This window comes from Momordica charantia (assembly GCF_013281855.1).
Source record: "Momordica charantia cultivar OHB3-1 chromosome 5 unlocalized genomic scaffold, Mcharantia_2.0 BLBB01000005.1, whole genome shotgun sequence".
NCBI lineage: Eukaryota > Viridiplantae > Streptophyta > Magnoliopsida > Cucurbitales > Cucurbitaceae > Momordica > Momordica charantia.
The window spans coordinates 11,680,379-11,707,031 of NW_028275163.1; the positions used below are offsets into that span (position 1 = coordinate 11,680,379).

The window sequence follows — 26,653 nt, forward strand, 5'->3', positions numbered from 1 at the left end:
ATGAAAAAGAGTTGTAATTTGATTAATGTGATTAATCAAACTTAGGTGTCAAAGACCAATTAATATGAGATATTTATTTGGCTTGGTTTTTGTTTTAATAGAAAATTGATATTTCAATTTTTGTTTTTATAAAAATTAGTTTTATCAAAGTTTTATTTAAAAAATCAAGTTAGTTTTCCCACTAACTAGTGGTTTTTGAAGTGTTTCTTCAAGGCAATGACACCTATCTTTTACATGCTAGTGGAGTTTGAAGTGGAAGGCATGCAAGGCTTGTCTTTGCATGCATTTGGTCTTTATATAGGTGATGAAGATCACTTGGATAAGGCTAATGCTTCTTTGTATAAGTGTAGAATTTTTCCACTCAAATTTCTATTGTCTTCTCCTAGCCATTAGTGTTTTCCCTTTGTTTTCACTCAAAATTCGGCCCACAACCGTGTTCATCAACCCGAGGATAGCACGAATTTGTCGTTGGTGGTCCCATTGAGTCAGGAAAAGAAGTTATAATGGAGGTCGTCAAAGGTATAAAGTTAATCTCTTTCTCTTTACCTTTTTAATCATTTTTTCAAGCATGCTTATTTTAGTTAAATTGCTTCATTAAGTGTATTATGATCCTTAGCTTCCGCTGGGCATGTCTAAGAGTTCCATCAAAAATGTCGTTTATCTAAATAGTAATAGTAATAATAATAAAATTTGGTTAATTTAAATAAAATCATAAACAAAATTAAATCAATAGAAAGTAAATAAATAAAATTCGAAACAATTTGGTCAAAATCAAATTCAAAATGATTAACAAATAATTTAGAGATTAAAGATTTTTAATTAAAAATTTGAAAATTGGAATTAAGGTAAACAAAATCTGAATCTCTCCTCAATCTCCTTAATTTCAGTGTATTCATATTCAAATTTGAAATTCAATCCAAATTTGTTTAATTTTTTTTCTTCCTTAATTAATTGAACTAATAATTTGAAATAGGAAATAAATCTCTCCTTTAATCTCCTAATTTTAGTCACGATTGGATTTCAAATTTAAAATTTAATTCACTTTGTTTCATCCCTAAAGTATCAAATTTAAAATTTAATTAAAAAAAATTCTGAATTGTATCTTTCCCCCTATATTACGTAAACGAAAAAAAATGGCCTAGAGCGAGAGACAGCGAGAGAGCACCGAAGCGAGATCTGGAAATCGCTTCTTCAGCGATGAAAGATCTTAAAGGGGTGTTTTTTCGTAAAACCCAAGTGAAAAAAATGAGAAGATGGAAGATTTTGAAATGGGAGTTTTTTGGTAAAACTCAAGCGAAAAAAGAGAAGAAGGTGGAAGATTATGTATAACCCAAACGAAAAAAATGAAATGGGTGTTTTGTAAAACCCAAGCGAAAAAAAAAAAAGAGAAGAAGAAGGGAGATGGTGGAGAGAAAAAATGGAAGGAGAAAAAAGAGAGATGAGAGTGAGAGGACGGAGAGAGAAAATGTATTGTTTTCAAATAAGAGATAAAAATCTAAAAATTCAGTGGAGGGTAGTGATGGTCATTTGTTATTCACGATGATGTCAACAAAGATTAAAAATATAAATTTTGAAAAAAGTAGATAAAAAATAATATCCCTTCCTAAAAGTTAGTCAGCCCAAAAACCAAAATATTATGACTATTATGAACATTATCCAAATTAGATGCCCAACCTAGGTGACAAAATATGGGATGTCTAAATAACTCTAACCGCATGTGTCAAATTTTTCCATTTCTTTAGTGTCTCCAAGTGTCAAGTTGACCAATATCCATGTGCTTAATTCTCAAATTTCATGTGTCTATTTTCTATCTATTATTAGTGTCCAGATGTAACACCTCATGGTTATATAAATTGCCTAGTGACAATTCATGGATAATGGTAATGAGAATTTGAGTGGATTTTGGTGGAAAACTTTGTTAAATTTCCAAGAGAAATTAGAGAGAAATTGAAGAGAAATTGTTTTTTTATTTTCTAAATTTATATTTTCATTTTCAATTTCAATTTCCATTTCCAATTTTATATTTTGTCCAATCTCGTATTTCTCGTTGTTCATGACTTGTGATGTCTCATTTTGCTCCATAATTTTACAAGACATTATCAGCACGACTCTCTGCCATTTTTCCCTTTAAAGGTAGGTCCTAAATATAGGTTCTAAAAGGTAGGTTATTTGATTTTCTTTTTATTTTCATGCTTAGTATATATCAAATTTCTAATATACAGATATTTTTTCTTTGTGATAGTGTTACAATGACAAATCTCACCAAATTAGAGTTTACTGCGCTTGACATCAATGACAATAATTATTTGTCATGAGTACTGGATGCTGAGATTCATCTCGATGCTATGAATCTGGGAGAAACCATCAAATAAGGAAATACAACGATGAGTCAAAATAAGGCAAAAGCCATGATTTTCCTTCGTCACCATCTCCACAAGGGATTGAAGATGGAATATCTGACAATAAAAGGTTCTCGTGTATTATGACAAAATTTGAAAAAGAGATATGATCATCAGAAAACAGTTATTCTTCCTCAAGCTCGATACGAATGGATGCATTTGAGGCTTCAAGATTTCAAATTAGTAAGTGATTATAATTCTGCATTATTTAAAATCAGTTCGAAATTGAAGTTATGTGGAGAAAAAATTATTGATAGAGATATGCTCGAGAAGACATTCTCTACCTTTCATGTCTCGAATATGCTCTTGCAACAATAATATCGAGAGAAATGTTTTAAGAAATATTTTGAGCTCATATCATGTCTTTTTGTTGCTGAGCAAAATAATGAGTTGTTGATGAAAAATCATGAATCTCGACCAACGGGAACAACACCATTCCCTGAAACAAATATTGTGAATTTTAGTAATCATGGTTGAGGTTGAGGCCGTGGTCGAGGGCGTGACCGCGGTAGAGGAAGAAATAATCATTCTTTTCGTGGTAGTCGTTATAATCATCCAAATTTCAAAACAACCACACGAAATAATGATCATAAAGGAAAAGATCCACTGGATCAGAGTTCTAGAAATGTTGAACATAAATGTTTTCGATGTGGAATGACTGATCATTGGGCATGTATTTGTCGTACGTCGAAACACTTGATAGATCTCTATCAGGCTTCCCTAAAAGAAAAGGGAAAAAAATGTGGAGGTAAACCTTGCATATCATAATGGTCATATACTTGATCCCGCCAACCTAATTAATTTGGATGTGACAGATTTTCTTTAAACTTCTGGAGAACAAATTGGCATGATGGATGAAATAGCAAATGTTTCATTTGATTTTGAATTCTTTCATCTATCTTTCATGTTTATGTTAACTAAGGTTGGATTTTTGTATTTCAAGTTTTTTCTTCTCTTCTTCTTATTGTAATTATTTTTTTTAATGAAGAATTAAGGACAGTTTTCATATATTGGATGACTCGAAAATGAGCAATAGAGATCTGTGTTTGGCAGGTAGTACAACTACGCACAAAATACTGAAAAGTAGAAAATATTTTTCCAAATTAACAATGCTAGAAGCAAAAGTCAATACAATATCAAGTTCTACAAACTTGATTGAAGGTTTTGGAAAAACAAATATTATTTTGCCTAGAGGAACAAAGTTTACAATTGATAATGCATTATTCTCTAGTTAATCAAAGAGAAATCTATTGAGTTTTAAAGATATACATTGCAATGATTATGATATTGAGACTGATAACAAGAATAATATAGAATATCTCTATATTATATTTATTGTCTCACATGGCAAACATATACTGGAAAAGCTACTTGCTTTATCTTTTGGATTATATTATACTCATATACGAGTAATTGAAACATATGCAACAATGAACCTGAAGTTCATAAATCCAGATATATTTACTATTTGGCATGACCGATTGGGTCATCCAGAGTTCATAATGATGAGAAGAATTATTGAGAATTCACATGGACATCCATTGAAAAACCAGAAGATTTTTCAATCTAATGAATTGTCATGTGATGCTTGCTCTCAAGGTAAATTAATCATTAGATCATCACCAACTAAAATAGGGACAGAATCGCCTACACTTTTAGAACGAATTCATGGTGATATGTGGACCAATTAATCTAGCGGACCCTTTAGATATTTTATGATGTTAATAGATGCATCGAGTAGATGATCACATGTATGCTTATTATCAAGTCGAAACCTTGCATTTGCAAGATTACTTGCTCAGATAATTAAGTTACGAGCACAATTTCCTGATTATACAATTAAAAGCATTTGTCTTGATAATGCTGGTGAATTTACATCCCAATAATTTAATAATTATTGTATGGCAATTGGGATAAGTGTTGAACATCCTGTACCTCATGTTCATACACAAAATGGTTTAGCCGAATCATTTATAAAATGACTGCAGTTAATTGCTAGACCAATGTTTATGAGAGTCAAGCTTTCTACATTTGTATGGAGACATGCTATTTTGCATGCAACATCACTTGCACGTATTAGGCCAACAGCCTATCATAAATATTCTCCATTACAATTAGCTTATGGTCAAAAGCCGAATATTTCCCATCTGAGAATTTTTGGATGTGCAGTATACGTTCCCATTGCTCCACCACAACGTACTAAGATGTGACCTCAAAGACGATTAGGAATATATGTTGGTTTTGATTCCCCATCAATCATTAAATATCTTGAGCCCTTGACATGTGATGTATTTACTGCTCGATTTGCTGATTGTCATTTTAAGGAGACAAATTTTCCAACATTAGGGGGAGGAATTAAGAAGTTGGAAAAAGAAATTACATGGAATGCATCTTTATTGTCTCATTTAGATCCCCGTACAGATCAAAGTGAACTTGAAGTTCAGAAGATAATCCATTTTCAAAATATAGCAAATCAATTACCAGATGCATTTATAGATGCTAAGAAAGTGACTAAGTCATATATTCTGGCTGCAAATGCTCCATCAAAAATTGATATCCCAATACAACAAGTTGTCATTAATAAGTCTGCGACACACCAGAAGCGTGGGAGACCAATAAGTTCTAAAGATAAAAGTCCTCGAAAGAGAAAAGTAATTAATAATCAAAATGACTCGATTGAGAATATAGATATTCTAAAAGAAAACCTAAACATGACTACTCATGAAAATACCGAGGAATGTCAAGTACCTGAAGATAATAATGAGATTTCAATAAATTACATCATGATAGGGAAAAGATGGAACCGAACTCATGCAGTTATTGACAACATTTTTGCTTATAAAGTAGCTCTTGACATTATATCCGAAAGTGAAGATTCTGAACCAAAATCTATCAAAGAATGTCAACAAAGAAAGGATTGGCTTAAGTGGAAAGAAGCAATCCAGGCAGAATTAAACTCACTTTCAAAACATCAAGTCTTTAGACCAGTAGTCATAACACCAAAAGGCGTTAAGCTTGTGGGATACAAATGTGTATTTGTAAGAAAAAAGAAATGAAAACAATGAGGTCACACCATATAAAGCAAGACTGGTTGCACAAGGTTTTTCACAAAGATCTGATATTGAATATGAGGATACATATTCTCCAGTGGTGGATGCAATTACACTAAGATATTTAATTGGCCTGACTGTTTTTGAAAATCTTGACATGCATCTTATGGATGTAGTCACAACATATTTATGTGGATCTCTTGATAATGATATATATATATATCCTTGAAGGATTTAAGGTACCTGGAACATATAATCAAAGTTCTCAAGAACTGTATTCAATAAAGTTACAGAGATCATTACATGAATTAAAACAATCAGGACGAATTTGGTACAATCGCCTGAGTGGATATTTGTTGAAGGAATAATATCAAAATAATCCAATTTGTCCGTATGTTTTTATAAAGAAATCACAGTCATGATTTACTATTATAACTGTGTATGTTGATCACTTGAATATAATTGGAACTTCTGAAGAGCTTTCAAAGGCAATAGAATATCTTAAGAAAGAATTTGAAATGAAGGATCTTGGAAAAACAAAATTTTGTCTTGGCTTGCAGATTGAACATTTAGCAGATGCGATATTTGTGCATCAATCAACTTATACATCAAAAGTTTTAAGATTTTATATGGACAAAGCACCTCCATTGAACATTCCAATGGAAGTTCGTTCACTTGATGTGAAGAAAGATATATTTTCGACCTCGAGAAGATAATGAAGAAATTCTTGGTCATGAAGTACCATATCTTAGTGCAACTGATGTACTTATGTATCTTACTAATAATACAAGACCATACATAGCATTCTCAATTAATTTATTAGTGAGATATAGTTCTTCTCTAACAAAAAGACATTGGAATGGAGTTAAGCGCATATTCCGCTATCTTCGAGGAATGACTGATATGAGCTTGTTTTATTCAAATAAATCAAATTTTGATCTAGTTGGTTATGCAGATACCGAATATTTATCTAATCCACCTAAAGCTAGATCTCAAACAGGTTATTTGCTCACATGTGGAGGAACTGCTGTATCACGGTGATTAGTAAAACAGACCATAACAGCTACCTCCTCAAATCATGCTGAAATTCTTGCAATTCATGAGACTAGTCGAGAATGTGTATGGCTGAGATCAATGACTCAACACATTCGTGGAACATGTGGCTTGTCTCTTAATAATCTTCCAACGATATTATACGAAGATAACACAACATGTATAGCCCAAATTAAAAGAGGATATATTAAACGGGATAGAACAAAACATATCTCATCTAAGCTCCTCTACACTCATGATCAAGAAAATGACAACATTAATGTTCAACAAATTTGTTCGAAGGATAACCTGGTAGATTTATTTACAAAGGCGTTACCTACTGCAACCTTTGAAAGATTGGTACACGACATTGGAACATGGCGGTTTAGAGATCTCAAGTGATGTTCTATGAGGGGAGCATAATTTATTATATTCTTTTGAGTTTGTTAGATTATATGAGATGTACTCTTTTTCCTTCACTAAGTTTTTTTTCCCACTGGATTTTTTTCCTAGTAAGGTTTTAACGAGACATATTTCATATAATTAATGGGCATCTAAGGGGGAGTATTATGAACATTATCCAAATTAGATGCCCAATCGAGGTGTCAAAATATGAGATGTCTAAATACCCCTAACCCCATGTGTCAATTTCTTCCATTTGCTTAGTGTCTCCAAGTGTCAACTTGACCCATATCCAGGTGCTTAATTCTCAATATTTCATGTGTCTATTTTCTATCTATTATTAGTGTTCAGATGTAACATCTCATGGTTTTATAAATTGCCTATAAATAGTGGCAATTCATGGATAATGGTAGTGAGAATTCAAGTGGATTTTGGTGGAAAACTTTGTTAAATTTCCAAGAGAAATTAGAGAGAAATTGGAGAGAAATTGTTTTTTTTATTTTATAAATTCATATTTTCATTTTCAATTTCAATTTCCATTTCCAATTTTATATTTTGTCCAACTCGTTGTTCGTGACTTTTCATTTTGCTCCATAATTTCACAAGAATAACTCTTTCCGAATAAGTATCAACATTGTCTTGAAATCTAACTTTGATTTTGATGGATATGGAAGCTTATTCCATTCTTACAAGAATAAAAAGAAAGAAGAAGAAGAGAATTAAAAGTGGAAAAGGGAGAAGGGAAAGAAGGGAAGGCGTGGAAACAGCGTAAGCCACAGACAGCCGACAACACACAACGCCAAGCAGAAGCAGGAGCAAGCACAGCAACCTTCTTCTTGCTTCACTTTTCTATTCAATTTCCCTTTCCCCACTGTTCTTCATCCATGGCTTCTCCTGTGTTTACTCATCTCTTCTTCTTCTTCGCTTGCATCACTGTTTTCTCTTCCTTTGAATTGGCCTTTTCTTCTCCATCCTTCTGCCCCGGCGACCCCTATTTCTTCCTTCATGCTCTTCGATCGCAGTGCCCTTCCTCCGCCACCCCCACCCCATCTCTTCAGGTACGATTTCTTTTCCTTTTCTTTCTCTTGTTTCTGTCGTTTCCCCAATTTAATTTCTTCTTTGTTTATTTCTGTTTTATGAGTTTTGGCTGCTGTTTTTTCTTGATGAGCCCTTTGTTGCTACCGGGATTGGAATTTTGTTATTCGCAATCTATTGTTTTTTTTTTTAAAATCGAGGAACGGAATAGAGGGAAGGGTTGCGTTAGTTTCTTCTAGGGTTTTGGATTTTTATTCTCGTATCTGGGTGTTGATTTGATTGACCTGTGCGATCATTTTGTTTCCGTATTTTTTGTGTGTGAGAACTTTTGATTTTGATTCTATCTTGTGCAATATGCCGACCCACGTTTTAAGATCAATTCCTAACTTCAAATTAACTTGTTCTTGGATTTTGTTCTGCATAAAAAATTCTGATCAGATCAGAATGTGATTGATGCAGTCCTTGTAAATTTTTTCAACTTCTGTTTTGTCTTTTTTTTTTTTTTTTTTTTTTTTTGGGAGAGTGAGGACAGTCATAATGTTTGTCAGTTAGATTCTAAAGGAACTTTTTAAGCATGATATGATTTTATTCGGTAGTAGATTTTTTGTGAATAAGTTACTTTTATGGATCATTGGTACTATCTGCTTTCATTTCCTGGACCTGGGTACAAATATGTTGAATGAAACTCCGTGTAGATGACGGTAAGTAGAACGTGTCCTTTGGCTAGATTTATCCATTTTCTGTTTTGGCATTTTTTTTAGATATAAGCTGGAATTTTCATTACTAGAAATAGAATGATAAGTACCGAGAGGGAGAACGAACACTTTTCAAGCCAAACGAGCTTATAAACAATTATTCTAATTGGCGGTTATCAGAAGGAACTATGATTACACAAAAATTTTGGAGAGAGCGAACAAACTAGATGTTATAATCCATGTCCCGAACTTATTCCTAATTATTGAAAACACCAATTTTTAAAGCATATGAAGGTAGAAATCAGCCATACTAAAAAAAGCCAAACCAGTTAGAGGTGCTACGAAAATGGAAAAAAAAAATCAACTGCAAAAATGAGCCCTAATTGTTGGTAATCCATAGAAGATGAAAAGCTCTTAACAACTTATTACAAGAAACCCAATGATTAGGAATAAGTTTGGGACGTGGATTTATAACTTCTACATTCTAACTTTTAAGGTTACCGGTGCAAAGACCTCGCTGTTCGAAGGTAGGGACAGGATGCTCCACTTAATGATATGACTAGCGCCCCTCCTCAAAACTAGTATCTCATAATAACTAGTATCAAATGAGCAATCTTCATGGACAGTGGCTATGGAAGCTTACCCTAATTTAGATATTCCTCCTCCTTACCCTTTTGAAGTTGTACACCGTTGTTGTTAGCATAGTAGAAAAGGTTATGGGGATTTTTTTTGGGATTTTTGGGAAGGAGTGGAAGAGATGAGGGTTCTCATTTGATTTAGTGGGTAATGATTTTGACCTTGTGTAAGGAGGAGCTCGTGGATTGGGAATCTTGCTAGCATAAATTTTGCTCTTGTTAAATGGATAGGTCCCTCCCTTTATTTTGTGGCACTTGATCATTATGAGTGAATATGGGAGTCAATTCAATGTGTGGAACTTTGAAATTGTTGATGATAATGCTAGCACTTTTGTGAATCCTTGACAAGCCATTTCATGTTTTTTGCACTCTTTTAATTTCCATTTGCCCCTTTGTGGACGAAGGTAGTTAATTTTAGTTCTGGAAGGATCATTCGCTACACAATGGTCTCATTTACTCTTCTTTCCCTCTATCCTTCGGCTAACTTGGTCTTTTGCTAGAGATGCCGTGGTTCTTGTTTGGTTTCTTTTGAGGCTCTCTTCATATAATCTTCACTTTAGAAGAGCCTTGAATGATAGGGAGGCTGTCTATTTGGCTTCATTTTTATCTTACATTTGTGTGTTTTGTCTTCATTTGGGTGTTAGGGATCAACGCCCATCTTTCATGCTGTTGCGGAGGTGCTTTCACTTTTGTCCTATATATGTGTGTTCTAAATTCATTTAGGTGTTCTTTTCTTTACTATAGCTACACTTCCCTCCTGTCCAATTGGAAGTGCCTTTTGTAACCCATCTATGGGCTTTTGTACTCCCTTATATGGGCTCCATGTAATTTCATATATCAATGAAATTGTTTCTTTCACAAAAAAAAAAAAAAAAAATTCATTTAGGTGTTATGGATCAACGTCAAAATTCTAAGAACAACCATCTATCAGGTCTATCAGTGTTGGAAATGGGTTCTCTCTCCATTTCCCTCTCCACCGCTCCACCCACCCACTCTGACCCCCCACCCCCCTCCCCATGTCTCCACTAGCTACCCCACCATTGAACCATGTCTCTCAAGAACACCTTTTCTGCTCGTACCACTACCATAGAACGAAAGCGATTTTCTGTTGTTGTGCACAACAGATACAGAGGCAGCCGTGTCAAACTCACTGAAATCACAAAAGACAAGTCCTTCTCCCTTTCTATCCATTGGTCCTCAGTCACATGGGTTCAACATGTTTTGCTTCACTCATACACTTGCCCATCAATCAAAAGTTCTTCAAGGAAACAAGGATCGATGAACAGACTCTGTGGGTTGAAAAGACATCCAACAGAAAAGGCACCCTAGCTGAGATTGCTAAGCTGGATAATAATGGAAGCATCAACAAAATCTTTGTCCCAGTTGGAGAAAACAGAAAAGGCTGGATTTCTTTCCACAACATCATTAAAGACTTCTCTGATAAGACTCTTCCACCATCCATCCCTGCATCCACAACCAACCCTGTGCATATTCTACCCCCTACCAACCAGACACAAACCAATACCCCGTTATCCTTCTGTGAGGTATTAAAGAAGGACAAATTTCCAGCCACAGAGGAACTTTTCTCGAAAGGAGACCACATCGCAGAGCTACCCACACGCAAATACCAATCTGGACACCTCCATCATTGTCTTCCGGAAGAATTTTCATGATGAATGGTTTAAAATCATGAGAGCTCTACAAGCCCACATTTGCCACTTTTGTACTGTTAACCCATTTGCAGCAGATAGGGCACTTCTCAAATGTTAAGACAAAGAACAAGCTCGATCCTATCATCCATTACTGGTTGGTACAAAGTGGGTTTATTCCACTTAAAATTTGCCCCATGGAATAGCCAGGCCTCCTTAGCCTCCCTCGTGGTCCCCTCTTATGGAGGGTGGATCAAAATCTGAAACCTACCTCTGGACTTGTGGAATGAAGAAACTTTTTACTTCATCGGCAATAAATGTGGTGGATACATTGAGGCGTCTAAGAAAAGACTCTCAAGACTGGATCTTATGGAAGCCACTATCCGAGTCAAAAAGAACGCCACGGGTTTTATACCGGAGACCATTCTTTTAGACGGGGACGAGCAGGTACAACCGACCATACAGATTGACCCTTTTTTTGTCACAGAACACTATGTTAGTTTTATAGCCGGAATCCATGGGGTTTTGCCACCGGAAAAACCTGATCATCGACCGGACATCGGTGGCGACGGCCTCCTAGGTCCGTACCCTCGAGCTTCACAACCAGACAGCCTCTCTTGCTGTGTAACAGACAAATCACAGCAGCCAGCAGTTCCCAGTATGAGCTATGTTAGGGGCAGCCTATCAAACCCCTTTCTGGCAAAATCCACAGACCTACGAACAAAACCCTCCTTGGAGCTGGGAACAAAAAGCTTAAAAGGGAAAGAAATTTTGGAAGATTGTGATGGGCCTTTAATTGAAACTTTACAGTTGGGCCACACATTACACAACGGATACCCCACCCAGTTCTGACCTTACACCTATCCTCCCACTCAATTCTGACACTCCACCTATCACCCCACCTAATCCTAATCCTAAATTGTCCCCACCCCCAAACCCTATTACCCTAAACAACCTTCCCCACATACCTGTTGAGATTGCATAAAAAAAGACGTTCCTCGTGTCTGGGAACAAAATGACTACAAATCCCCTCCCCTCTGAGCCAGATTCTGAAAATTACATCTCTAGCCCTTATCCATCATCACACGCCACCCTCCCCCCTCTCTCTCCTCCCTTAACCCTCTCACCTACTCTACTTTTCCCTCCCGAAATACACCTCACACAAGAATTGAACGTGCTGCAACCAGTTGATGAATCTATCATGCCCCTTCCCTCATCCTACCCCTTTTTTGATCACAAGACTCATCCCTCGACTTACCTCCAATTTGTAGTACCCTGGTTAACTTCTGTGGGTTTAGGCATTCTACCTCTTCCCACAAAGACCCCTAAAAAATCACAAGACCAGAAAAAACAAACCAAATATGTCAGAGAACTAGCTGGGCTTTATTCATCCATCCATTACGATGGCCCTTCCTCCTCCTCCCTTACCAATGGTGGGCCATCTAATGTTATATGAATATTCTATCTTGGAATGTTCGGGGTATTGGCTCAAAGGAGAAACGAGCCCATGTGAAGAGTGTCATTCAACAACACCACCCTACCATTGCTATCCTACAAGAGACTAAAATCTCCAAAGTTGACAGATTTCTTGTTAAATCTCTCTGGAGCTCGAGAAATATTACCTGGGCTTCAAAGAATCTATTGGAGCTTCTGGTGGCATCGTCATTCTTTGGAATGACCCGGCCCTTACTGTGGAGGATATCAAAATTTGAGCTTTCTCCCTCTCACTTCTTATCACCCTCGCTGATGGTTTTAAATTTTGGTTGACAGGAATATATGGCCCATCTAAGGCTAGAGACCGTGGTCTTTTTTGGGATGAACTGAAGGATCTCTCCTTCCTTTGCAATGAAGGCTGGCTTTTGGGAGGTGATTTTAATGTCACTCAGTGGTCCATTGAAAAATCCTCACACAGAAGACCCACTTGTAGTATGAATTTCTTCAACAACTTCATTGCTGAATCCAGCTTGATAGACCTTCCCCTTAACAATGGTCTCTTCACATGGTCAAACATGAGGGATACTCCTCACTTATCATTGCTAGACAGGTTCTTATGCACTGAATCCTTCCTTACAAAATTTCCTAACGTCGTGGTTAATCGTTTGGACAGGGAAACATCCGACCATTTCCCGATTCAATTATCCTTTGGAATAAACCAATGGGCGGGCCCCCTCTCCCTTTCATTTTGAGAACGCTTGGATGCAACATGCTTCTTTCCTCCCATTGATCAAAAGTTGGTGGACTAATTGGTGGACTAATAACCCGTTGAGAGGATGGCCTGGACATGGTTTCATTCAAAAATTGAAAAGCCTTAAAGGGATCATTAGAGCTTCGAAAGGCGAGACTTTTGGAAATGCCAAGAGCCAAAAGATGCAGCTATTATCAGAATTGGCCGTTCTAGACTCCTTGGAGGAGGATGGCACCATACAAGCTGTACAAATCACCCATAGAGCCTCACTAAAAGCACAACTTCTCTCCTTAGCTTTATCTGAAGAGGCTCATTGGCACCAGCATTGTAAAGTGAAATGGTTGAAAGATGGGGACTTGAACACGGGTTTTTTCCATAGGGTGGTGGCTGCTAGGCGTAAGAACTCTATCCTTGAGTTACTGTCCCGTGATGGCAACAGCTTAGTGAATGATGCAGAGATTGAGACAGAATTTGTATCATTCTATTCAGATTTGTACACCAAAAAGAATGGTACCAGACAACTACCATCATCCTTAAATTGGGACCCCATATCCCTCAAACAACGAGACCTCCATGAAGCTCCTTTCCTAGAGGCAGAGATTTGGCAAGCAGTCAAGGACCTTGGAATCAATAAGACCCCAGGCCCAGATGGTTTCACCGCCGAATTCTACAAAAAGTATTGGAACATCCTCAAACAAGATATCTTGAGAGTGTTCCAAGACTTCTTCAGGAATGGAATCATTAATGCTAGCCTCAACGAGACCTATATTTGCTTAATCCAGAAAAAAGTTGATGCTCGGACAGTCAGTGACTATCAACCGATAAGCTTGATCTCCTGTATGTACAAGATTATAGCGAGAGTCCTTTCGGAGAGGCTAAAAAAGGTCCTTCCCTTTACCATAACTGAATACCAATCTGCTTTTGTTGCTAATAGACAAATTCTGGATGCTTCACTTATTGCCAATGAACTTATTGACGCATGGGAAAGGAAACTCGAAAGAAGGGTGGTGATAAAGCTCGATATTGAAAAAGCATTTGATAAAGTTGACTGGGATTTCCTAGACAGCATTCTTGAGGCAAAGGGATTTGGGACACGTTGGCGAAAATGGATTAGAGGGTGTATTTCATCAGCTAATTTCTCGATCATCATCAATGGGAAACCTAGAGGCAAGATCAAGGCCACTAGGGGACTAAGGCAAGGTGACCCTCTCTCACCATTCCTTTTTATTCTTATTATGGATTGCCTCAGTAGACTCTTGACCCGCGCAGCCACCAACAATATCATTGAGGGTTTTACTCTTGGCAGCCTCTGCCTTTACAGATAAATCATCTCCAATTTGCCGATGATACTATTCTCTTCTCTACCATGGACGACACTAAGGTAACAAATCTTTTCGGCATTATCAAATCCTTTGAAGAAGCATCTGGACTAAACTCCAACCTCCAAAAAACAGAAGTTTTCGGAATTAACCTGGAGGAATCTGCTATTGAATCCTTGGCATCCAGATTTGTCTGCAGAAAAGGTTATTGGCCCACCACTTATCTTGGCCTACCTCTCCACGGTAAACCTCAAACAGCATCCTTTTGGGACCCAGTCATTGAGAAAGTGAGGAAAAGGCTTAGCTCTTGGGATCACTCCCATATTTCAAAAGGGGGACGGCTCACCCTCATACAAGCCACATTAACCAATCTGCCCACCTATTTTTTATCTATCTTCTACATCCCAACAAAAGTGGCCAAGGACATCGAAAAACTCATGCGGAATTTCTTGTGGAAGAGCGCCAACAACACGGGGGTTCACAATTTAGTCAGATGGGAACAAGTCCAGAAGCCCATTGAAGAAGGGGGGCTTGGTCTCTGCTGCATCAAAGACAAAAATAGGGCTCTTCTTGCCAAATGGAGCTGGAGATTTGTTATGGAGGAATCTGCCCTATGGAGGAAAGTTATTGTAGCAAAATACGCCATCACAGACCACCGAAACCAGCTACCAAACCGAACCAAGGGTTTGTGGAGGGACATTGACAACCATAAGCCACTGTTTTTTGACAGAATAGCATACAAAGTGGGTATAGGCTCCCTCCCAAGATTCTGGAAAGATATTTGGCTCAACACAGAACCCCTCTGCAACACATACCCCCAGCTTTTTGCCTTGCACAATAGAAAATTGGGCACTGTACAACACTTTTGGTCTTCAATAGACAACTCTTGGGACATCCAATTTAGAAGGCATCTAAAGGATGAAGAGATTATGGAGCTGACATCTCTCTCCACAATCTCTCCACAATCTGCCTCACATCCAACAGGGACATTATCATCTGGAGATTGGAACAAAATGGGCATTTTAGTACTTCCTCCCTCATCAAAGACATACAATGGTCAACAATAACCCAGGTCTCACCCATGGTCAACAATAACCCAGGTCTCACCCTCTCTGTACCGAACCATATGGAAGGACCACTACCCCAAAAAGATTAAGTTCTTCCTTTGGGAATCTAGTCTCCATGCTATAAATACACAGGATAAGCTCCAAAAGACGTATGCCCTTCATGAGTATCTCCCCACACCGGTGCATTTTGTGCAAGCATCATGGTGAAACCATCGGGCACATTTTTGTCACTTGTGACTTGGCCTCAAACTTATGGTATAAGCTTCTTTCCTTGTTTGGTTGGTCGACTGCATTGACCACAGATATCTCAAAGCTCCTCGATTATACCCTCAATGGTCACCATTTCAAAAAGGAGAAACTTTACCTATGACATCATTTTGTCCGAGCTTTACCGTGGATGATATGGACAGAAAGAAATCAGCGAATTTTCCAAGATAGGGAGCGTACACATCACCTCATTTTTGAATCTATAGTTTTTTTGGTTATCTCTTGGTGTAAATGCTCCCCTCTTTTCCATCATTACAGTTATGCCTCCCTCTTGTCTAACTGGAGAGCCTTTTTGTAGCCCTTTTCTTGGGCCTTATGTTCTCATATTTCATATATCAATGAAATAGTTTCTTTATCCAAAAAAAAAAAAAGTTATAGAAAATTATCCAACAAGTTTGTTGGGTTCTTTGAGTGTTTTCTTACAAGCCTCACTTTTCTTGCTTGATTTTGACTTCTTCTCGACCACTCCTTTTCATGAAGTTATAGAAAATTAAAATCTTGAAAAAGATTAAATATTTTTCTTGGCTAGTTTCTTATGTGGGAGGATAAACACCATGATTTTCATTCAAAGGTCCTCATCATTGATCTTTCGTACTCAAACGGTGCTTTCTTTGCAGGGAAGGTTTTGATGATTAGAAGACCATGATCATATTAACCGACTGCCCTTTCTACATATTGATTCCAATCATGTACTTTTTAGTTGTTTTCACCCCTTTGTTGAGGATGTGTCATGCTATGTTTGATTAGATTTTTTGTGACCTAGTAGGATTAGGTGTAAGCTTGTTTTTTTATTTATTTTGAGTTTGTTGATGGTTAAGTTTTTGTTGCTAGTTAGTTGAGTTGAGTTGTTAATTCATTTTGGTAGTTGGACTAGTTTATTTTAGTAATTGGCATGCACATTAGGTTGATAGTTGACATATTCTATTGAAGAAAATAATCTCTTGGATGGAAGAACGTTTGAATATGTTAGTATTGAAATAAAGAGCTTTTGGATGTGGAGGTTGCAATTATTACTTACTCTCTCTCCAAAGGGGGGTAGATTGTTGTGGCTGATAAGATTCTTATCTTGGGAAGATATTTGGTCTTATCTCCCTTCAAGTGATCCCTTTGGGTTTTTACTTGTAATTTGTTTAGATATTTCCCCCTCTCGTGTTGCTGAAAATTTGGCTTTTCATAATTCATTATTATTTCTAGTTGGTTGGCCTCTGGCCCTGTTTTCTTATTTTTGCTGTTGTTGTTCTTTCAGGCATCTTTATGAATCTCTCTTTCTCTCTCCCTCCCTCTTCTACCAACAATCTGGGCGTTTCATAATTAATTATCTTTAGTAAATTTAGTGGGGAAATGTTTTGCATGCAGGTCATAGTCGTATTTCTTTGCTCTTAAATAATACCGAGTTTACTTTTCTCTTATTGGTGGAGTCTGAATTTGTAATTTGCTTATGTCGTTATACGTGTTAATAGGCCAAATGTGATATTTAGAATATGAGTTGGGAAAGAAAAGTTGTTTTCTTAATCAATTGAGGACATTTAATGTTTTCATTTCACTTTTTGCAAAAGCCACATTATTTGCAGAGCACTCATAGTCATTTAGTAATTATATAACTATCCTTCCTAGCTGTTCAGTACATTCTTTAAGTTTCTTTACATTCGCACTATAGTTATCTTTCCCGAGAAAATAGTGCTTGAAACGTTCTTAGTTGTTATTTACGTCCCTTGTCCAATGCCTATTGACAAATGGTTTGTACATTGTCTTAACTCTTTCTTTTATGATCTGTAGGTGAACGGAGATTTCCTCGATGGAATTATTTCCAACCAGCCGACCAGAAATGTTGCTGTACTCTTTTATGCCTCCTGGTGTCCCTTTTCCCTTGAGATGCTTCCTGCATTTGACACCCTCAATTCAATATTTCCTGAAATTGAACACTTGGTGATTGAACAATCTTCAGCAATGCCAAGGTAAGTAGCTATATTGTCCACAGATCATTTTCATCATTTTTGCTAACTTCTTAAAATTTTAGTCCCTACCCAATTTCCCCTTCTTCTTGGGTTGGGTTGGTTTGTGGTGAGGTGGGGGGAATTATCAGACTTTTGGGAGCATTTGCATGCATTCTGGGAGAATCCTCATTCTTTGACATGTTGTATGGTTAGTTATTTCTTCAATTTTAAGAATAATATTTTAGTAACCTTGGCCAACATACTCTTTTTGAGTAATGTTACCAACTTTACTGATAATGATAAGTATAACCCTAGTATGTGTTACAAAATCCTTATATATATTCATAGAAAATAGTATAATTATGACTCTTTAACATGTAACATGTTTATGTTAGATAAAGAAAATGTCAAAAGGTTTTTATATGTGAGATATGACTTTAATATGTGTAACTCTTAAGCTTATTAATGACCAGAATGTTGATGACCTTTCTCTTTTTAACATTCCCTCCAAATAAACTAATGGACATTTCACTTGGTCTAACATGAGAGAGGGCCGTAGAGTCCTCCATCGGTTGGTTTCTTGTTGTGGTTGTGGCCAATGAATGGGATGGATGAACCCTTTAGTGATTCAAAGGCTTTTAGCTTTCCGGATCCAGATCAGATCACTTCTCTTGTATATTTGAATGGTGCCCCTCTTGATGAAATTTGAAATCATGTGATTTCATCAAGCTTCTTCTTCTGTTGCTTCTCTTGATAATTGGTGGAAGGATGTCGTTAGGGAAGGCTGATTAGGTTTTTCCTTCTAAAAAGATTTTAAAGAATATGAAAATTTGTTATGTTATTCAGATTTCTGAGCTGTTCTTTCTTAAGTAATATTCTAGGCCTGCTTGATGAGGTGTTGGGTCTTAACAAGAACAAAGAATTTTGAGGAAGTTTTGTTGAAAAGGGGAAGGCACTTATTCAAGAGATTCTACAACATCACTAACTGTTTCTTGTCGGTTTTGAGGATCCCTAACAAGATCAGTTAAGCGGCTGAAAGATCTTTTGAAATTTCTTTGGGAGGACCTAACATGGATGATGGGTTTCCAATTAGTTAGTTGGACCATAGTTTCTCTTCCTATAAATCTTGGTGGTTTGGGTACTAGTAATCTGTATAGCAAGACATTACCCTCCTTTGCAAAAGGCTCTGGAGATTTATGGAGGAGCAAGGTTCTTTGTGGCATAAGGTAGTGGTGACTGGTGAGTAAATATGGTGTTTTTTTTACTACAGTTGGTGGCTGGGCTCTTGTTCATATGTTAGTTCTAGTCCCTAGAGACAGAGAACTATTTTGAGCTTCATAGGTATCATGCAGGAAAGATCTAGTTTTGTGGTGGACAACGGTTGTTCCCTTAGATTTTGGAAGAATCACTAGTGGGGTTCTCAGCCTATGCTTTCTGTAGATTATTTGAACAATGGGGTGGCTGATTGTTCAGGACAATCAATCCCGTTTCTAGTCAGCTATTTCAAGGAGGAATTTGGATGGTCATGAACCGTCTCTGTGATGTCTTGCTTATCCTTGTATTATCTCACTGAAATGGGAGATTCCAAAATATGGACCACCTATAGTTATTGCTCTTTCATACCTCTTTTAAGGGTATCACTAATGCAGGAGCTCCCATTCTTGGTCCTCATATTTGTAAACCCATTTGCGACAGGTATGTATGAACAGGGCAAAAATTTCTTGCGGAGTTCTGCACTTGGAGGCTTGCACACTCTCAATAAGTTGCAAGTTCCCTGGTCTTCAAATCTGCCCTACTGGTTTTGCTTGTGCAAATCTAGTGGACGGTAAATCATTTTCTCAGATGCCTTTCTGACTTAAAATTTAGATGGAGCTTTTGGAGGTTTTCAATCAGAATGTGATCCTTCTCAACTCTGTAGTTTTTGTTTAGTTATGCTTAGCGATAATTCCCTGAAGGCCAAATCTAAATTCCTTTGGCTTAGAGATGCATCTTATGGGAAGTTTGGTTGGAGAGTTATAGAAGATTCTTTCAAGATATGGAAATGAACATGTTTACTTTCTGGGAGTATATTGTTTTCAGCTCCTCCTTTTGGGTATGTTAGTGAAGTTCATTTGCGGCTATGAGCTTTGTTTTATTTTCACCAACCGGGGGGTTTTGCAAGTTCTTTGATTTTTCTTTGGGTTTTTCCATTGGAGGATCTTTAGCTGTTGAAATTTCTATTCACCAACTCATGTTTTCGAAGGAAGAATAATTTTCAATTGTTCTAAAAAACAGCTAAACCTTTTTGGTTGGTTTGACCTTGTTTCTTTGTGGCGCCTTGTTCTTTCAATCTTATTAACAAAAGTTGGTTTGTTATTGAAAAATAAAAAACAGCTGACTTGGAGAAGAATTAAGAGAACTAAACAATAGTTGCTTCACGGTCGTTGACAATCATATTAAAGCTATAGTTACAAAAGAATTTCTTGTGGTTTGTTATCCACCCCGAGGCTGCATGCTGTACACTGAGGCAAAAAGAATCTTCATTGGACTTCTTGTCTTCAAAAAGCCTACCTTTCCTTTATCTCTAAAGAAGCCATAATAATGTCCTAGCTGCACAATTCCATATGATTTGAACTTTACCCTTAAGAAGAGCACCACCAAAAAAATTGCAGCATTCAGTCATCGATCTTCTTAGGCATACTACAAGTCGAGAAACCCAGTTTGGAAGAAATGATTGCCGAACATGGGCAGTGCAAAAAAATGTGAGCCAGATTCTCATCATTTCTACAATAGAGACCGCACACAGGAGGGGACAAGGACCAACTAGGGAAATGTCTTTGGAGTTTTTCCGCTGTGTGGACACTTCTATAAAACAGACACCAAAGGAATAATTTGACCCTTTTTAGAACTTTAAAATTTCAAATCATATTAACCGCTGGTGGATTCTTTGTGTGAATATTAAGCATGTTGCTTCTTGGTGGGTTTCAATCCACAAGAAGTTTTTTTTGTTTTGTAATTACAGTTTTTTTGTAATTACGGTCTACTACGGTCTACAGTTGATTTTACACTATTGGAAAGCTTTGACTGTATAGCTTTTGGGGAGGGTTTTATCTACCCTCAGCCTCTAAGTTGTTTCCTTTTGGGTTTTTCCTGCTCATTAATTAACACCCTTCTCTTGTTTCTTATATAAAAAAGAAAAATTGTATTAACCACTGGAGAATTCAATCTGGCCAAAGGCCTGACAGAGAGGAGAAAGCTGATTTTGCTGAAAAAAAATGCCTGAAATGTCCGCTTTCCACCAAATAATCCTTACCAAGCCCGATTTGGAAATTTTCTCAGTGAAGGCCACCCACCTAGAATCCCCCAGTCAAAAAAGTTCCGCCTAAAACCAAGATTCCGAGTTTGTGAACTTCCTCCCAAAATTCAGCAATGGTAACCCCTTTCTTGTAGGATAAAGAATATAAATCAGGAAAGAGATAGGAAAGTGGGAGGAATCAGCCCAATTACCTTCCCAAAACCTTACCTTTGACGCTGTAAAAATGATCATATTCACAAAAAAATTGTCTATTCTTCTCAATATCCACCCAAGGCCGCCCACAAGCAGAACCTTTAGCCGCATTAGAAAACCAACCGAGAGGCTGTAATCCACATATCCATGCAATCACTTTACATCATAAGTTGGAATCTTCATGAGCAAATCTCCATAGCCAGTTTAGAAGCAATAACCAACGCCTACACCTCCATACTGTTGAGGCAAAGCAGTCCATTTCCATTTGACAAGGTGGCTGCCTTGCTTATCACTCCCTCTGTCCAAATAAAGTCCCTCAAGAGCTTTTCCATCTAATTAATAACCGCTTTTGGAGCTTTAAGAATTGTGAAAAAGCAAGGAGCATAAATAAAATCAAAATTGAATTACAAGTTTTGTCTTTGAACTCTGTATCGAATATGCTTCTGAACTTTAAAAAGTATCTAATAGACCTTTGAACTTCCAATTTTGTGTCTAATAGGTCCTTGAACTTTTAATGTTGTGTTTAATAAGTCCCTTTGTTATTTTTTTATTCACTCCCTTGGGAGTTTTTATCTTTGAACATCTTATGTTCTTTTTCATTCATCGATGAAAAGTTCGTTTCTTGTTAAAAAAAAAAAAAAAATCACCGAGAAGCCTCAAATCTTGAGGAGCTGAAAACGGTCCACCCAATCAAAAGACTTGTCTTAAAAAATCTAGATTTTTTCCCAACCAAATATCCGAGAGAATAGCTTCGAAAGGATTAACTCAATAATTTAGCTAGTGAGCAACCTCTTTGCCTTGTTTTGGGCTCTCTTTGATTTTGAATACAATCAGTTTGTTTCTTATAAAAAAAAAAGCAACCTCTTTAAAGTGTTGAAAAATTTCAAGTAAGCATCTAGTCTGAATGTGAAGTCTATAGTGTGGTGACATACACTGATCATTCTTGTGTGAGGGGTTGCCAGTGAAGAATTTTTGGCTTCCTTTATGAGGGCGACCCTCAGAGAAAGGAGTTTTGAACTCCAGTGTCTCTGCAAGATAGTACAACTGTATTGTTGTTGGTTGGGATGCTTTTTGTTTTTTTATTTTTTTTTTCCGGATGAAAAAGCCGAGAAAAATGAAAATACAAAAGGGCATATAAAATAACAGCCCAACAAAAAGAGCCAAATTAAAAGGATGGATTCCAATCAAGCAAGATCGATATTCTAGGGAGTAATTACCATAAACTTTGGATAGTGGTGCCCAAAGAGAAATGTGAAGCCGAGCTAGAGCCCATGCCTCTCCCCAAGATCTCTCCACCGCTCTAAAAATCTTATTGTTTCTTTCATTCCACAAACCCAACAGTACAACAAAGACGGTAAAGAGAAACGGAAAACTGAACAAGGGCCCACACCTCTTCCCAAGATCTCTCCACTCCTCTAAAAATCTTATTTTTTCTCATTCCACAAACCCTATAAAACAACAAAGAATTTCGTCTGTTACAAAAATCAACCCCTATCCCTAAATAGAGGGTGATGGAGAGCCTCCTCCAACATCGCGTGAGTAAGGCAAACCCAAAAAGTCTATGATGAAGCGAACAGGCAAATACAAAGGTCCTTTGATCAAGATCTGCACCATTCAGAAAAGAAGACTGCCTCATGATGTAATCAAAAGTATTAACCCTGCCATGTAAAACCTGCCAGACAAATCCTGGAGTGCCTCGTTTTTTTGGTGGAATAAATCCATACATTTGATTTGGATTAAACTTGCGGGATGGGACCTGATGCAAGAAAGAAATATTGTATTGACCTCATTTTTGTTTGCTTGAATTTGATAATTGGTAATGTGAAAGAAGACGATCAAGACTCTTTTGGTTATAGTTTATTATTGTTGCATTATTTAAATGATTTTTCTTTTAAATGTATATTTGTTGGTCAGTTATTATGAATCTTAAGATGCATTTAGTTGACTGATTAGATGTTGAAAATCACTGTTCTAGCATAACAATGCTTGAAGCTGTTAGATCTATAATCTCTTCTTAATTAGTTGTTAATTGTTATTTGTTAAAGATGCAACTGTCAGTTCCTAATGATTTATTGTGAACATGTTCTTGGCAGTGTCTTCTCAAGATATGGGATTTATAGCTTACCATCTATATTAATTCTAAACCAGACTTCAAGGGTGCATTATCGTGGTCCAAAAAAAATTTCTTCCATTGTTCAATTCTATCAGAGAATAACAGGTAAGTTTCCAACAAGTGTTCTGGTTTTGTTTCAACTGAGATTAATTTATAATGCTGGCTTCTTCCTTTCCCCATGATAATCCTCACAAATCAAAATGATGGGGTGAGGGGGTGGAGAAGGCAAAGTTCAATACCGACAAAGTAAATACCGTCAAAGTAATCATGGACTGAGCTGTAGAAAGCTCGATTGTAAATTATGGGTCGACTATTTTCAATTTGTTGTCATGTATTTCTTATCTAAAAGTGGAAAAAGTGTTGTGGATTGTACATCTATTTGTTCGTTCACCTGACATTTTGTGCTCTCAGGAATGGAGCCAGTTGAACATTATGATGTTTATCAGCCGATTATTACCCAAGGAGGTGGTGCAAAACTAGTCATCCAGTCATTGAAAAGTTCATCATTTGATAAAATAGTGAAAAAGGAACCTTACTTGGTGTTCTCCATGATTTTCCTTTGTTTGAGAGTGGCACTGCTGATTTTCCCAGAGATGTCATCTCGGCTAAGAGCATACTGGGTCTCCCATGCTCTCAATTTGAACCTGCAAGTTTTCGGCGAGACGAGCCAGATAATGGGGCGCGTTCTTCAGATAGTCGATCTGAGAAGAGTTTGGGCCAAGTTAAGACTTAGCAAAACCAGAAGCTTCCACGAGAGTGCCCGGAATGCCAGGGTTTGGGCATCATCTTTGGCCTCTGTTTCCTTGGGCAAGTCTTCATCAACCAGCTCTACCTAGTTTTTGATCATAACCCAATCTTGTAAAAATTGAGAATGGGGAATCACATATCACATGGAATTTGGGTAACCTTGTCTCACTAACACGTCCTTATATATCTTATTAATCTACGCATATGGCTGTCGGTTTTGTCCTTCAATTGAGTTCTCTGTCTCGTGTTTCTCTTTTCCTTTTCATTTCTTAATACGTAGGGAGGAAAAAAACAGGCTTGTAAATTTGAGAATTGCTTCCCTTTGTTGTATATTGTCTTGGAAGAAAGAACATCTCTACACAACACTAGTTACTGTATGAACATTCTTGTTAACAGCTCCAAAATATGTCTTCTGTATAATTATTATAAAGTTGGTCTGATCTCAATTCCCTTTCATGGTGTTTCTGAATTAGAGGTGTAAAAACTTGCTCCACTTTTTTTTTTTTTTTTTTTTTAAAAAAAAATCTTCCAAGGGATTTACATAATCATGGAAAACTAATTGTAGATAGGTTTGAAGAATACCATGTTCACAAGCAACTGTCACTAAAATCTTTGGAAATATCCAGGAAGCTTTATTCGAGTAGAACTTCACATTCTCCATGACAGTGATGTAGATATTGAAGCTGGGCAGGACGTCAATGTCGATCTCTCAGTTCATTCCCCACCGTGGACGCTTCCTTCTTCAACTTCCATCCAATAATTCAAATACCGCAGAGTTAAATTGGAAGTTCTGAACATTACTTTTCGGAAAAATGGGTCTCGAAGAGTGGGAACTCCTCGATTGCAATGAAGACATGGATCAGAAGATAGCTTCCAGTTTAGATCGATCAATTGGCAGAGACGCATTCGATGAACACGAGATCGGTGTGCAAGATGATGAGGACGCCGTTTCACAAGTTTCCGGCGCCATGAAAAAGGACTCGCCTAGGTTTTCGATCGCGGCGGAATCAGATGTGGAGGAGGAGGTAGAAGGCAAGGAGGACGTGAATTCAGGAAAAATGAATACGGCGATGGAGAAGAGAGGTTTGGCGGTACAAAAATGGGGGAGAGCGGCCATGTGCTCGTTCGGAATTGCTGTGGCCGCTACAATTTGCAGTGTGTTATTGGGAAGCCATGGGCACCAAGGTGGGGGAAGCAATAAGCAGGATCAGAAGAACCGAATAATCTGCCCTTGTGAATAAGCCAGCGCCGCCATGGTTGCAGGCCGAAGCATGAAGCTGCAGAAACCTTCACCTTCGAAGAATTCTTCTTCTTCTTCCTGTTTGAATATGAAAATGATAAGGGCAGTTTCCATTATTTCTCTCTCTCTGTTCATATCTTCGGTGGAGCATTTGTAGTGAGTAAATATGAAATCCTTGTTGAATTTTATACTTCCTTTTTTTGGTTAATCACACCCTAAGATATGAACCCACTATATATGTTTAATCAATTTTTTTTTTCTAATATAATATGTGGAGATGGGGTCAAACTCACGGAGATAAAGATAGAGATATATGTAGTGAATTTTTTTTTTTAATATTATGTTTTATCCTTTCTTTCAATTATTAAATATTATTTATCAAATGTTTTTGTTCAGTTACGTCAACAAGGGGAGAATTCACATGTGATTAGAGTGAGAGAAGTGATTTTATTAAGTGTATAGTTGGCTTTTGGATTGATTATCATATTGTCTTGAAAAAAGTGGAAAAATTATAGTTTTGGTAATTGAGGTTTGAAAAGTCAACTAATTGACATAACAGAAGAGGTTGTGGTAATCTAATGACTTAGTCAAATATAATAAATTTTATATTATATTATGGTGATTAGACTAGGTAGCATCTCCTTTATTCATCTCTGTTACACAGCGTCTTTTTACTCGCTTGGCCCCCAAGCATTGAAATTCTGGTTGTTGTTGCCTCTGCGATTCCCATATCTGAAAATCCAATTTGTTCCAAATTTGGACCGAACTTTTTGTCACTTCTATTGCCATTCTTGTTATCCCTACCACCTACTACTGAGCCTCACTTTTTTGCGACTTAGGTTCCTGTTGGGAGCAGGAGCAGATCCACCTGGCCGACATAGTGGATTGCAATGGCTACTTTTAATTATTATAATTTTTAAAAAAACAAAGGGATCAAATCACTTACTTTTATGTGTGCAGACTCCACAGATGATCTTTCTCGATATTCTCGATTTGTAGGAACCAGCATGTGAACACTTCTGGGAGAGTAAAGGAAGACCTCGTTTATTCCTATGACTCTTGAGAGGAGAGGGAGAGAGAAGGTGTTCCATTGGATTAACGCCAATAGATCTTTTTGAGCCAAAATCCTAATGGACTAATTAATTTTCTAATTAATTATTGGAATTAAAAAATCATTTAATTATTTTATCGACTCAAACTCATAGGTTTGGGTCCACATAAGCCAAATCAAATGCATTGGACTTCAAAAACTATCTAATTGGGTCATAGTATTATTTCATTGAAATTTAATTTGAAAGACGAAAGTAACCACTTGATTCTTGAAGACACACCTATAAGCCTCAACCAAGAGATTTTGATACCTATTTCTAGAGTCCTTCATTATTACGAATTTATAA

General features: G+C 37.1%; 1 protein-coding gene and 1 long non-coding RNA gene across 3 annotated transcripts; both read left to right on the plus strand.

The window, feature by feature from the left end:
• The first annotated feature begins 345 nt into the window (after positions 1 to 345).
• LOC111023965 (uncharacterized) lies at positions 346 to 2,741 on the plus strand. The gene is made up of 2 exons (XR_002603244.2): positions 346 to 519; positions 2,243 to 2,741. It is a non-coding gene; the product is annotated as an uncharacterized LOC111023965 (long non-coding RNA).
• A 4,824-nt stretch (positions 2,742 to 7,565) lies between these two features.
• LOC111023963 (5'-adenylylsulfate reductase-like 5) lies at positions 7,566 to 24,472 on the plus strand. 2 transcript variants are annotated; one of them, XM_022301494.2, is made up of 4 exons: positions 7,566 to 7,941; positions 17,512 to 17,690; positions 23,250 to 23,374; positions 23,681 to 24,472. In XM_022301494.2, the coding sequence occupies exons 1-4, from the start codon at positions 7,768 to 7,770 to the stop codon at positions 24,103 to 24,105; spliced, it is 903 nt and encodes a 300-aa protein (XP_022157186.1). In that variant the 5' UTR covers positions 7,566 to 7,767; the 3' UTR covers positions 24,106 to 24,472. The 2 variants fall into 2 exon arrangements, with proteins under 2 accessions (XP_022157186.1, XP_087979863.1); XM_088123737.1 differs by lacking the exons at positions 17,512 to 17,690; positions 23,250 to 23,374; positions 23,681 to 24,472 and adding an exon at positions 9,893 to 17,503 and having other exon boundaries at positions 7,801 to 7,941.
• Positions 24,473 to 26,653: the final 2,181 nt, after the last annotated feature.

What these genes read in the sequence shown, in the direction of transcription:
- LOC111023963 (XM_088123737.1), top strand. Translation starts at nt 13,094, where the DNA reads ATGCAACATGCTTCTTTCCTCCCATTGATCAAAAGTTGGTGGACTAAT.